General features: G+C 45.9%; 1 protein-coding gene across 1 annotated transcript in view; it reads left to right on the top strand.

The window, feature by feature from the left end:
- Positions 1 to 14,178, top strand: part of CLNK (cytokine dependent hematopoietic cell linker) — an 87,983-nt gene that overhangs the window by 59,501 nt on the left and 14,304 nt on the right. Inside the window, exons 10-11 of the mRNA XM_038744933.1 lie at positions 3,870 to 3,947; positions 13,549 to 13,704. Of these exons, the coding sequence (XP_038600861.1) occupies positions 3,870 to 3,947; positions 13,549 to 13,704 (234 nt within the window). The remainder of the gene's footprint in view (positions 1 to 3,869; positions 3,948 to 13,548; positions 13,705 to 14,178) is intronic.

Genomic DNA, 14,178 nt, shown 5'->3' with positions numbered 1-14,178 from the left:
TATAATAATAATAATAATAATAATAATAATAATAATAATGGCATTTATTAAGTGCTTACTATGTGCAAAGCACTGTTCTAAGTGCTAGGGAGGCTACAAGGTGATCAGGTTGTCCCACGGGGGGCTCACAGTCTTAATCCCCATTTTCCAGATGAGGTAACTGAGGCCCAGAGAGGTGAATTGACTTGCCCAAAGTCACACAGCTGATAGTTAGTGGAGCTGGGATTTGAATCCCTGACCTCTGACTCCAAAGCCCGCCTGTTCTCCTGGGCCCAATCTTGCTGAGCTGACCCACCGTGGGGGCCGGTGGGTGTTCAGGCTTCCTGAACCGACCTGCTGTGGGGGTCGGTGGGGGTCCCTTTTACTATTCCTTGGAACCGGCTTTGCCCTCCTGCACCCCAGGCCTTTCCTAATCATGGCTGCTACATGCCCAGTAATCGGGACCTCAGGAGAATGGAATAGGGACCAGTCACTGTTGACCACACTGGCCAAAATGCTCCAGGTTTGTACCCCAGTTGGCCCTATTCCTCAAACGGTGGGCCAGCCCACGCTCCGGTCCTGTGGGTGCCCCCATTACTATTGCACAAAGTAGGCCCTCTTGGGCGGGGAGGGACCAGGGACTAGGTTCCTGAGTTTTCTCCCTCTCATCCAGGAGTTGTTCAATTCCAAGCACCAGGAGATGCTAGTTTAATGTAGCTGGGTCGGTCCACCGCAGGGTGCCTGCCCTTCCCTGTTCACTCCGGGGGACTGTCCGAGCCCAGTGTACCTCGAGGGTCCAGAGGGTACGACCTTGAGTGTGAATGTGGGTCACATCCACCCCGGGCCCAAATCAAGGCGGCAGCTTTTTGGGCTGAGGTCCACCTGGACGGCCTCTCCCTTCCATCCCCTGGCCAGCCAGCCTATCACCAGTTCCCCGGGGTCCCGGGAAAACTCCTTAGAGAGCTGCCTGAACTCAGTGGCTGTTCATTCATTCATTCATTCAATCGTATTTATTGAGTGCTTACTGTGTGCAGAGCACTGTACTAAGCACTTGGGAAGTACAAGTTGGCAACATATACAGACAGTCCCTACCTGTAAACAATGGGCTCACAGTCTAGAAGGGGGAGACAGACAACAAAACAAAAATAAATAGAATAGTAAATATGTACAAGTAAAATAAATAGAGTAATAAATCTGTACAAACATATATACAGGGGCTGTGGGGAGGGGAAGGAGGTAGGGCGGGGAGGATGGGGAGGGAGAGAGGAAGGAGGGGGCTTAGTCTGGGAAGGCCTCCTGGAGGAGGTGAGCTCTCAGTAGGGCTTTGAAGGGAGGAAGACAGCTAGCTTGGCGGATGTGCGGAGGGAAGGCATTCCAGGCCAGGGGGAGGACGTGGGCCGGGGGTCGACGGCGGGACAGGCAAGAACGAGGCCCGGTGAGGAGGTTAGCAGCGGCAGAGGAGCAGAGGGTGCGGGCTGGGATGGAGGAGGAGAAAAGGGAGGTGAGGTAGGAGGGGGCGAAGTGATGGACAGCCTTGAAGCCGAGGATGAGGAGTTTTTGCCTGATGCGTAGGGTGATTGGTAGCCACTGGAGATTTTTGAGGAGGGGAGTAACATGCCCAGAGCGTTTCTGCACAAAGATGATCCGGGCAGCAGTGTGAAGTATTGATTGAAGTGAGGAGAGAGAGGAGGATGGGAGATCAGAGAGGAGGCTGATGCTGTAATCCAGTAGGGATAGGATGAGAGATTGAATAATAATAATAATAATAATGGCATTTATTAAGCACTTACTGTGTGCAAAGCACTGTTCTAAGTGCTGGAAAACATCTGCATTGGCCGGGAACCGGCAGGGTAGCGGTTTGGATGGCGAAGAAAGGGCGGATCTTGGCGATGTTGCGGAGGTGAGACCGGCAGGTTTGGGTGACGGATTGGATGTGAGGGGTGAACGAGAGAGTGGAGTCAAGGATTCATTCATTCATTCATTCAATCGCATTTATTGAGCGCTTACTATGTGCAGAGCACTGTACTAAGCACTTGGGATGACACCAAGGTTGTGGGCTTGTGAGATGGGAAGGATGGTAGTGCCGTCAACAGTGATGGGAAAGTCCAGGAGAGGGCAGGGTTTGGGAGGGAAGATAAGGAGTTCAGTCTTGCACATATTGAGTTTTAGATGGCGGGCAGACATCCAGATGGAGATGTCTTGAAGGCAGGAGGAGACATGAGCCTGAAGGGAGGGAGAGAGAGCAGGTGCAGAGATGTAGATTTGTTTAAGTGCTTACTCTCCTCCCTAGAGGAATTCTTCCCACCCAGCTCTGAGTCCATGACCCGCTTGATCTCCTGCTCAGTTACGAGAAATTTCCTCTGTTCTTCTAACTCCTTAGCCACCCTAGGTGCCAATTTCTGCTCTAAAAGGATCACCTGCTGCATTTTTACCTCCGCCACTGTCTGCCATAGGAGGCATTTTGTGTCACGTTCCTGTAGTTTTGCCTCTAGGGTGGCCCTCTCCTGCCGCCACCACCGGTGGTGGCTAGGAGACAGAGAAGGGCAGTCTTTTCTTCTTCCTGATTTGGGTAGCCTCCCGCCAATCACAAAATTCCCCTCATCAGATCGGCCAGATCCTCCCAGTGCTCTTCCACCCAGCAGCTGTCCCATCTCGGGGTTTTCCATCCCTGATCCATGAGGAATTCAAACAGCCCTCTTGACTCTCTGTTGCCTATCGCCGATGCCATTTATGTCACCCGTCTTCTGGGGATGGGTTCGTTCAGTAATTGGCAAGGAGAAAGAGAGAGAGAGAGAGAGAGAGAGAGAGAGAGAGAGAGAGAGAGAGAGAGAGAGGGGGGCTGGGGATGGAAAGCCTGAGTTTTATATAAAATTTATTCCATGAGGCGAATTGAATTATTTAGTTGTTTAGGTGCAATGGATTGAGCTTCCCTTTATGGAGGAATGTAATTAATTAGCAGTATTAGAGCTTCCCTAACGGGAGGAACACAATCATGTTAATTGTGTGTGGGTGTGGCGGCTAACCCTCACCCATGTGCACTTCCCACTCAGGATGAATCCACTTACTTTCCCACATGGGAGGAATTAATTCCATTCCCCACGCAAGTGGTGGGTGGCTAGCTCTCACCATGTGCTCTCCCTACATGGGAGGAATCCACTTATGATCCCCATCAGCAGCAGGGCACATGGGTCCCACCGACGAGACACTCACCCGTCCCACGGCCCTTGCCTCAGTGTGTTGGTTCTGGTTGCAGAGCGGCCATCTGGCCTTCTGGGCACAGAAAGACACGTGGGCCGCTGCTGCTGCTGAACTGCGTGTCTCAGTGTTCTGCCCCTGAAGGTCAGAGGCAACAGGTATTTATCACCTGTGCTCCTAGGCCATTCCAGCTTCCTGCCTCAGTTTATCCAATCTCTGCCCTCCCCCCTCCTCCATACCTAATTTGATTGGCACGGGGGACAAGGGACACCTTCTGTATTCCCAGCTTGGGCTGTCAACAGAGCAGATTTGGTTGTGGAGGCAGTATCCCACCCTCACTTCCCAGTTCTGCCTGCTGGCTCAGGTGGTCACGAGATAGCTTTTGACCTTGAGATGGTCAGTACCCTAGGGTCACCCTGGGACAAGTGGTTGGAATGGCTGCTTTAAAGAAAGTGAGCAAATACCATCTGGTTCAGCTTTCCCCTACACCCTCTTCTGACTCAGACAAACTCATTCTAAAACATGTTGTGCAGAGATATCTAAGAAGGCCGGCCCGTTTTACTCTAGATAACATCAGTCCCGCCCATATGTAATCTGTTTATCTCTGGGCTACCTCCTCTAAGTGTGGAGTGCAACAGTGCAAGGATGGTTTCCAGTGGACTCTTCTGATCTGAATATTTTATCTTGAAATGCAGGCTCCAGCCCAGAGAAATTGGTATATCGGAGAATGTAGCCGTCAAGAAGTAGAACGAGCATTACTCACAGAGAACAGTGTAAGTACTGAGCTTGTTTGGTTCTGGTTCATAACTTCCAGAAAATCTGGACTCCGTTTTTCCTCGAGTAGTAATAGTATGAATCAATCAATCTGTGGTATTTATTGAGTGTTTACCGTGGGCAGAGAACTGGACTAAATCCTTGGGGGAGTACCATAATAGAGCACTGGCCTGGGATTTAGAAGGTCATGGGTTCTAATCCCAGCTCCCCCACATGTCTGCTGTTTGACCTTGGGCAAGTCTCTTCACTTCTCTGTGCCTCAGTTACCTCATCTGTAAAATGGGGATTGAGACTATGAGCCCCATGGGATAGGGACTGTGTCCGACCTAATGTGCTTGTATCTAAACCCCGTGCTTAGTACAGTGCTTGGCACATAGTAAGCACTTAAATACCACAATTATTATTATTACGATCCCCGCCCACAAGGACAATGCAACACCCCCAATGATCTGGCCTCCTACTTCATTAATAAAATTAAATCCATCAGGTCTGAGCTCCCCAAAGTCACTCCCCAGCTTCTCCAACCCCCCAGCTCTCAACCCTCTCCACTAATCTCCCATCCTTCCCAGCAGTATCCTCAGATGAGCTCTCCTCCCTCCTCTAAGTGCTACTCCAGCCACCTGTGTTTCTGACCCCATTCCCTCTCATCTTATGAAATTTCTCACTCCGTCCCTTCTCCCCTCTTTAACTTCCATGTTCAACCACTCACTCTCTGCTGGTTCCTTCCCCTCTGCCTTCAAACATGCCCACGTCTCTCCCATCCTAAAAAAACCCTCTCTTGACCCCACCTCACCTTCTAGTTATTGCCCTATCTCCCTCCTACCATTCCTTTCCAAACTCCTTGAATGAGTCATCTACACGTGCTGCCTCGAATTCCTCAATGCCAACTCTCTCCTTGACCCCCTCCAATCTGGCTTCTGTCCCCTACATTCCATGAAAACTGCCCTCTCAAAGGTCACCAATGTCCTCCTGCTTGCCAAATCCAACGGCTCCTACTCTATCCTAATCCTCCTCGACCTCTCAGCTGCCTTCGACACTGTGGACCACCCCCTTCTCCTCAACACGCTATCCAACCTTGGCTTCACAGGCTCTGTCCTCTCCTGGTTCTCCTCTTATCTCTCCGGATGTTCATTCTCAGTCTCCTTTGTGGGCTCCTCTCCCCCTCCCATCCCCTTACTGTAGGAGTTCCTCAAGGTTCAGTTCTTGGTCCCCTTCTGTTCTCGATCTACACTCACTCCCTCGGTGAACTCATTCACTCCCACGGCTTCAACTATCATCTCTACGCTGATGACACCCAAATCTACATCTCTGCCCCTGCTCTCTCTCCCTCCATTCAGGCTCAGGTCTCCTCCTGCCTTCAGGACATCTCCATCTGGATGTCTGCCCACCATCTAAAACTCAGTATGTCCAAGACTGAACTCCTTATCTTCCCTCCCAAACCCTGCCCTCTCCCTGACTTTCTCATCACTGTTAACGGCACTACCATCCTTCCCGTCTCACAAGCCCGCAACCTTGGTGTCATCTTTGACTCCGCTCTCTCATTCACCCCTCACATCCAATCCGTCACCAAAACCTGCTGGTCTCACCTCCGCAACATTGCCAAGATCCACCCTTTCCTCTCCATCCAAACCGCTACCCTGCTGGTTCAAGCTCTCATCCTATCCCGTCTGGACTACTGCATCAGCCTCCTCTCTGATCTCCCATCCTCCTGTCTCTCCCCACTTCAGTCCGTACTTCACGCTGCTGCCTGGATCGTCTTTGTGCAGAAACGTTCTGGGCATGTTACTCCCCTCCTCAAAAATCTCCAGTGGCTACCAATCAACCTATGAATCAGGTAGAAACTCCTCACTCTCGGCTTCAAGGCTGTCCATCACCTGCCCCCTCCTGCCTCACCTCCCTTCTCTCCTTCTCCAGCCCAGTCCGCACCCTCCGCTCCTCTGCCGCTAACCTCCTCACTGTGCCTTGTTCTCGCCTGTCCCACCGTCGACCCCCGGCCCATGTCCTCCCCCTGGCCTGGAATGCCCTCCCTCCGCACATCCACCAAGCTAGCTCTCTTCCTCCCTTCAAAGCCCTACTGAGAGCTCACCTCCTCCAGGAGGCCTTCCCAGACTGAGCCCCCTCCTTCCTCTTCCCCTCCTCCCCCTCCCCATCCCCCCTGCCTTACCTCCTTCCCCTCCCCACAGCACCTGTATATATGTATATATGTTTGTACGTATGTATTACTCTATTTATTTTACTTGTACATATTTATTCTATTTATTTTATTTTGTTACTATGTTTTGTTTTGTTGTCTGTCCCCCCCCTTCTAGACTGTGAGCCTGCTGTTGGGTAGGGACCGTCTCTATATTTTGCCAACTTGTACTTCCCAAGTGCTTAGTACAGTGCTCTGCACACAGTAAGCGCTCAATAAATACGACTGAATGAATGAATGAATAGTACGGGAGACAGAGATTAAAGTAGATTAAGGATAGGGGAGATAGTAGAGTATAAAAATATAACTACTGAGGAGCTGAAGTAAGGATCAAAGTACTTAAAGGGCACATAGTCAAAGGAGTAGTTAATAATGGCATTTATTAAGCGCTTACTATAGGGAAAATAAAGGGATTAGTCTGTTTCAAATAAATAAAGGCATTTATTAAGTGCTTACTATGCACAAAGTTCAATGCTGAGAAAAATTTACCCAGTCAAGAGTTAGACACACTTCTTGGCCTTCCAGGAACTCACAGTCTAACTTTTAGATGGTGAAGGACTTGAAGACAGACATAGTAGGAAAGTGAAATCACATAAATACAAAACAACATAAAAGACAAAGGTGAACAAAGAAAAGTTTCCTTCATTATCTCTCCCTTCCTCTGCTTATTTTCTCCCTCTATACCAGAGTCCCACTTTATTATCCTTTCTGTCTTTCATTCATTCATTCAATATTTATTGAGCGCTTACTGTGTGCAGAGTACTGTACTAAGCACTTGAAAAGTACAATTCCACAACCAATAGAGACAATCCCTACCCAACGGGCTCACAGTCTAGACGGGGGGAGACAGACAACAAAACAAAACAAAGCAAATGGACAGGCATCAATAGCATCAATGTAAATAAATAGAATTATAGATATTCTTACTTATTCTATCTTCTTACTCCTTAGTAGAGACCTGTCAAGAGCCCATCAATCAATCAATCGATTGTATTTATTGAGCACTTACCGTGTGCAGAACACTGTACTAAGCACTTGGGAGAGTACAGTATAAGAGAGTTGGTAGAAATTGCCCATCCTAAAGCTCTTAGGTAGGGATGATGACGTACCAATTCAGTCAATATTTAAAACAACAAACATCTTTGGGGAGCGAAAACTAAAGATGCAGGGCCAGGTTCAAAGAAAAAACAGAGTGGAGAACCCAAATCTATGAAATTAGAGTGGATCTAATGAAACACATCTGGGAACCTAACTGCCTTCATTACTTCCTTTCAAGGCTTCTCCGTGCCCCTTAAAGGGCCACAGTGCCGTTTCTGGTGTAGTGGATAGAGAAGCAGTGTGGCTCAGTGGAAATCAATCAATCAATCAATCAATCGTATTTATTGAGCGCTTACTGTGTGCAGAGCACTGTACTAAGCGCTTGGGAAGTACAAGTTGGCAACATATAGAGACAGTCCCTACCCAACAGTGGGCTCACAGTCTAAAAGGGGGAGACAGAGAACAAAACCAAACATACTAACAAAATAAAATAAACAGAATAGATATGTACAAGTAAAATAAATAAATAAATAAATAGAGTAATAAATATGTACAAACATATATACATATATACAGGGAAAGAGCACAGGCTGTGGAGTCAGAGGTCATGGGTTCAAATCCCTGCTCCGCCAATTGTCAGCTGTGTGACTTTGGGCAAATCACTTAACTTCTCTGTGCCTCAGGTACCTCATCTGGAAAATGGGGATTAAGACTGTGAGCCTGATTACCTTGTAACCTCCCCAGCGCTTAGAACAGTGCTTTGCACATAGTGCTTAATAAATGCAATTATTATTATTATTATTATTATTAGAGCACGGGCCTGGGAATCAGAAGGTCATAATGATAATAATAATGATGATGGCATTTATTAAGCACTTACTATGTGCAAAGCACTGTTCTAAGCGTTGGGGGGGATACAAGGTGATCAGGTTGTCCCACGTGAGGCTCACAGTCTTAATCCCATGAGGTAACTGAGGCCCAGAGAAGTTAAGTGACTTGCCCAAAGTCACACGGCTGACAAATGGCGAAGCCAGGATTAGAATAAATGACCTCTGGCTCCCAAGCCCATGCTCTTTCCACTGAGCACTTTCCCCTGCTCTTGCTCTTTCCAGGTTAAGGGTTCTAATTCCAGTTTCTCCTTTTGTCCGCTGTGTGACCTTGGGCAAGTCAATTCACTTCTCTGGGCCTCAGTTCCCTCATCTGTAAAATGGGGATTCAGAACATGAGTCCCACATGGGACAGAGACTGTGTCCAACCCAATTTGCACTTAGTACAGAGCCTGGCACATAGTAAGTGCTTAACAAATTCTATTTGTTCTGACAACTTGACACCTGTCCACATGTTTTGTTATGTTGTCTGTCTCCCCCTTCTAGATTGTGAGCCCGCTGTTGGGTAGGGACCGTCTCTATATGTTGCCAACTTGTACTTCCCAAGTGCTTAGTACAGTGCTCTGCACACAGTAAGCGCTCAATAAATACGATTGAATGAATGAATGAATGAACAAAAACCATCATTAGTATTATTATTCTCATTTACTACTACTACTACTAATAATAATAATGATATTTGTGGTATTTGTTAAGCTTTTACTATGTGCCAGGAACTGTACTAAGCACTGGGATGGATATAAGGTAATCAAGTTGGACACAATCCCTGTCCCACTGGGCTCACAGTCTTAATCCCCATTTTCCAAATGAAGTAACTGAGACCCAGAGAAGTGAAGTGACTTGCCTAAGTCACTTCTTGGAACAGTCTTGGAACAGACTTCTAGACTGTGAGCCCACTGTTGGGTAGGGACCGTCTCTATATGTTTCCAACTTGTACTTCCCAAGCGCTTAGTACAGTGCTCCGCACACAGTAAGCACTCAATAAATACAATTGAATGAATGAATGTCACACAGCAGACAAATGGCAGAGCCGGGATTAGAACCCGGGTCCTTCTGCCTCTCAGGCCCATCCTCTATTTCCCCGTTTCCCATTTCTACCGACGGCACACACCTACGGTGACCAGACGTCCCACATTGGGTGGGACAGCCCTCAAATCCTGACCCCCATCTGCCAACCGGATTAGGACCAGAGGAATCAATCAGTCACATTTACTGAGCGCTTCCTGTGTGCAGAGCACCGTACTAAGTGCTTGGGCGAGAGCAATATAACAGAATGTGGTAGACACGTTTCCTGCCCACAACGAGCTTACAGTCCAGAGGGGAACCAGGGAGGGTCTGACTGTGGGCAGGTGTGACAGTCACCTACAGTTGTCCTGTCGGGTGCCGCGCCCTGGGCCGCTGCCTTGAAGCCATCCCGGTGCCTTCGGAGCGGTCCACCAGGGGCCAGGAAATCCCAGGGACCAAATGCCCAAGACGACTGTGAGCACAGCAGTAAGGGCTCCTCTCAGAACAGGTGACCAGTCAAAGGCAGAGCTGCCCCAGGGGAATGCCACACAGCGTGGCTCAGTGGAAAGAGCACAGGCTTTGGAGTCAGAGGTCATGGGTTCAAATCCCGGCTCCACCAATTGTCAGCTGTGTGACTTTGGGCAAGTCACTTGGCTTCTCTGGGCTTTAGTTACCTCATCTGTAAAATGGGGATTAAAACTGTGAGCTCCCTGTGGGACAACCTGATCACCTTGTAACCTCCCCAGCGCTTGTTCTCTGTCTCCCCCTTCTAGACTGTGAGCCCACTGTTGGGTAGGGACTGTCTCTATATGTTGCCAACTTGTACTTCCCAAGCGCTTAGTACAGTGCTCTGCACACAGTAAGCGCTCAATGAATACGATTGATTGATTGATTGATTGACAGTACGCCCTTAACAAATACCATTATTATTATTATTATTACTTCCTGTATCCCTTCTGACCTCTTCTGGAGCAAAGACTTCCTTGGGGAATACATAACTCTGTGTGCATTTCTATTTTGTCAGCCAGTCAGTCATATTTAATTCTATTTGTTCTGATGACTTTGACACCTGTCTACACATTTTGTTTTGTTGTCTGTCTCCCCGTCTAGACTGTGAGCCCATTGTTGGGTAGGGACCGTCTTTATATGTTGCCAACTTATACTTCCCAAGCACCGAGTACAGTGCCCTGCACACTGTAAGCGCTCAATAAATACGATTGAATGAATGAATGAATATTTATTGAGCATTTACGGGGTGCAAAATACTGTACTCAGCACTTGGGAGAGTCCGATATAACAATAAACAGGCACGTTCCCTGCCCACAGCGAGTTTACATTCTAGAGGACTTTATTTCTTCTGTGAGTGTCAGTTACCCCACCTGCCTCCCTTTCTCTCACTTACCTTTCCTTCTTTCTCCCTCTGTCCACCTTTCTCTCTTTCCTACCTTCTTCCCCCACAACCACCTAATCTTGACCCCTGGTTCCTACCTGGTCCCTCTTTAGGCGGGGGGAAAATATGGTCACTGGAAGCAGGAAACAAGGAATGGCACATGCTGTGAAGCAATTTCTGAAGAGTGTGGGAGGGGAAAAGCCTTTATTTCTAGTGGCTGCCTTGCCTGGGTCGTGTCTTTCCGCATCCCCCAATCCTTTAAACAATTCCTGTGCTTCATAAAATTCTGGTCACAGGTGGTCCAGGCACTAAGCATTCCTCCTACAAAATCCCCTTTGAGGTTGTACCCTCCAAGGGGCAATTAGATAGCATTTGGGGAAATGCTAAACTTCCCTTCCCCTTTAATCCCAGAAGGCAGGAGGTTAAAACAAAACCTTGAGGGAGACCGGGAAGTGGGGAGAGGGGTGGACTGGGACTGTAAGGAAGGTGGGAAGGGAAATTGGAAACCTAAACAATAAACTGCAAGGAACAACATGAAATGTCTTTTCCAATTGGTGGAAAAGAATGAAAACAACAAGGGGACATGTAAACGTTACAGTCTTATCAGTATCTGGAGAATATTAGCCACCTGCCCAAAACAGAATATAATCTCTTGCCGTCAGTCTGCTGAATCATAATCCCATAAAATCAATCATCTTCGTAAAATCAATCATCTTCGTATGTAGGTGAGAAAGGCTCAGGAAAACTCAATATAAATAAGAATACAGTTCTCAGGAGAACTGGGTTACCCCCAGGGTTACCTGAGTGTGAAAGAACTATTTTTCATAACCATTTGGAAATATATTAATGTGGCAGAACAATTACTTCTCTCAGAATCAGAACCTGGTAAGGGCTAAAAAGGAAACATGAATGAATGGAAGGAAGATTTTCAAAGGATAATATCTGTTAGAATAATCATTCAAAGATTGTCTTTGGATAAGCAGTGAGGTTACACTGTTTCTAGCAAACCCTTCCCTTCAGAAACACTAAATTTAGCTTCTGTGTTTCCTATAAAGCTGATGCCTTATGATTCCCAAAGTATCTTATTCAAAATACAATCTAACGGTGAAGTGGTGATCACAGGAGTAAAATTACAGGCTCCCTGGAATAATTGGAGCTGGACAACAATAACCGGACAACAAGGATCTCCTTCTTATTTCTTGACCTTCAATTTTCTTCTTATTCTGGGCAGAGAATATATCTACTAATTCTGTTATATTGTGCTCTTCTGAGCGTTTAGTACAATGTTCTGCCCACGGTAAGTGCTCAATGAATAGCACTGATTCTTTTTAATGACCGCCATACCTGGCAAATGCCAGGTTTGTCAAAACTGCAATAAACTGTTGACCTCATGTACAAATCTAACAATTACACATAATTTTTGTATATTAATGTCTGTTTCCCTCCCTTGATTCTAAGCTCCTTGTGGACAAGGAACATGCTTGGCACTTAGTAAGTGCTTAATAAATACCACAATTATTATTATATTTACCGACTGTATTGTAATGAATTCTCCCAAGCACTTAGTACAGTGCTCTGCATACAGTAAGCACACAAAAAAATACCTTTGATGATAACGATGATGAAAAGAATCCCTGTGGAATACTGCAATGCCTGGGACTATCAGTAACACAGGCAGTAAGTGCGGTGATTTCTAAACAATCAAACAATCAATTGATGGTATCTGTTGAACACTTACTGTATCAAAGCACTGTATTAAGGCTTGGGAGAGTACTACAGAGTTGTTATTATTATTATTAAGTGCCGTGGAGTAGTTTCTGATTCATAGCAAATCCGTAGATATATTTTCTCCAGAACGTCCTGTCTTCTGCCATAATCTGCAACCTTTCTAATGGTTCTTCCATTATCGTTGCTATGGTCTCTATCCATCTAGCTGCCAGTCTGCCTCTTCCACGTTTTCCCTGAACTTTTCTTAGCATTAGTGTCTTCCCCAGAGAATTAGTCCTCCCAGTGATGTGTCCAACATATGCTAACCTAAGTCGAGTCATTTGGCCTTCCAAAGACCACTTCGGTTTAATTTGCTCTAAATTCCATTTGTTTGTCTTTCAGGAAGTCCATGGTATTCGCAAAAGCCTTCTCCATCACCACATTTCAAAAGAATCAATGTGTACTATAGAATAAGGACACAAAATCCCTGACCTCAAAAACCTTGCAATCTAGGCAGGGAGCTGGTTATTAAAATAAAGTATAGGTAGGGGAGCCAAATAAGTATAAATATATGTACGTAAGTGCTGTGGAGGTGGGGGGCAAGGTGAGGATCTAGGTGCTTAGGGGATACGGACTCAAGTCCAGAGGTGATACAGTAGAGAGGGAGAATAGGATGGGGAGATGAGAGATTAGTCAAGGAGGACTCCCTGGAAAAGTAATCATGATAAGACATCACAGGAAATAAATATATAATACAATACATGAAGAAAACTAGTGTGAACCTTGACGTCTCTCTCGAGGAGATCACTTTCTCTACCATGGTAGAAAAAGTTCCAGGTTGTTGTTGTTAAAATTAAACATGGGTGTGTGAAGACTCTGGTTAACTCTACATGACAGCAGACATTTGGGAATCATTTGAATAAATGCATTTTTCCTGAAATACTCTAGTTGGGATCAATGGCTCATCTTGAGAACCATCTTTTTCCCTTTTCAAATATTCTTACTTTTCTCATCGATGACTATTATTTAAGATTACACCACCCCCCCAAAATAAATAAAACAACTGAGTATCACTCAAACCCAGTTCAGAATCTATTTCATGGAATAAAAGGGGCTGAGTAAAAATATTTGTGTCTTCCAAAGGATTAGAACTTTCAAATGGATTATCATTATATCTGCAGTCTATGAGGGAGTCATTTGCATCTCGGTGTAGAATACGGAATTATTAAATCGACTGTGAGCCCACTGTTGGGTAGGGACCGTCTCTATATGTTGCCAACATGTACTTCCCAGCACTTAGTACAGTGCTCTGCACACAGTAAGTGCTCAATAAATACAATTGATTAATTGATTGATTAATGTTGTCACTCATTAAACCACAGGATGGGACATTTTTAGTCAGAGACTATTCAAAGAAGTCAGTGACGGAGCCCTACGTTTTGGCCCTACTTTATCAAAACAAGGTTTACAATATCAAAATCCATTTTCTGGAGAGAAGCCAACAGTATGCCCTAGGCACAGGGCTCAGAGGAGATGAGGTAAGTGAAATACCATTGCTCAGTTTACTCTATTGCTTACTCTTACCCGGAATATAGCGGTAATTCATTATGCATGCTCAAACATAAAAATAATGTGTTGGATGATTTGTCTCAGCTTCACTTGGGATCATTACATTGCGCTCTGCAAAGCTGTACCCAAGTCATTCTAATAGCTTTGTTATTAGTCATTTGTTTTAAAAAGAACCACTTCTCTCAAGCATGGTTTAATTTCAGGGCTATAATTAGTTTTAAATGGAACCCTAGTCAATGATCTCTGTATGGTTGTTCGTTACAAATGAAAATGAAAGACAGTTTCTCGCATTTCGCTAAACCTTCAACTTTTGCGGGTTTAAGAAAGTGTCCTGAAACCATCTAGGGCTTCCGGGCTCATAGGCAGAGTAAGAAAGCTTTATAGATTTCAATCGACAGAAATTTAAAGTCAAATAACCTGGGCATCATAAATTTTAAAGTTTT

The sequence above is a fragment of the Tachyglossus aculeatus genome, chromosome 4, assembly GCF_015852505.1.
Source record: "Tachyglossus aculeatus isolate mTacAcu1 chromosome 4, mTacAcu1.pri, whole genome shotgun sequence".
In the NCBI taxonomy this organism is placed as follows: Eukaryota; Metazoa; Chordata; class Mammalia; order Monotremata; family Tachyglossidae; genus Tachyglossus; species Tachyglossus aculeatus.
Note: the sequence above shows the minus strand (reverse complement) of the source record. Positions and strands in the feature narration are given on the sequence as shown.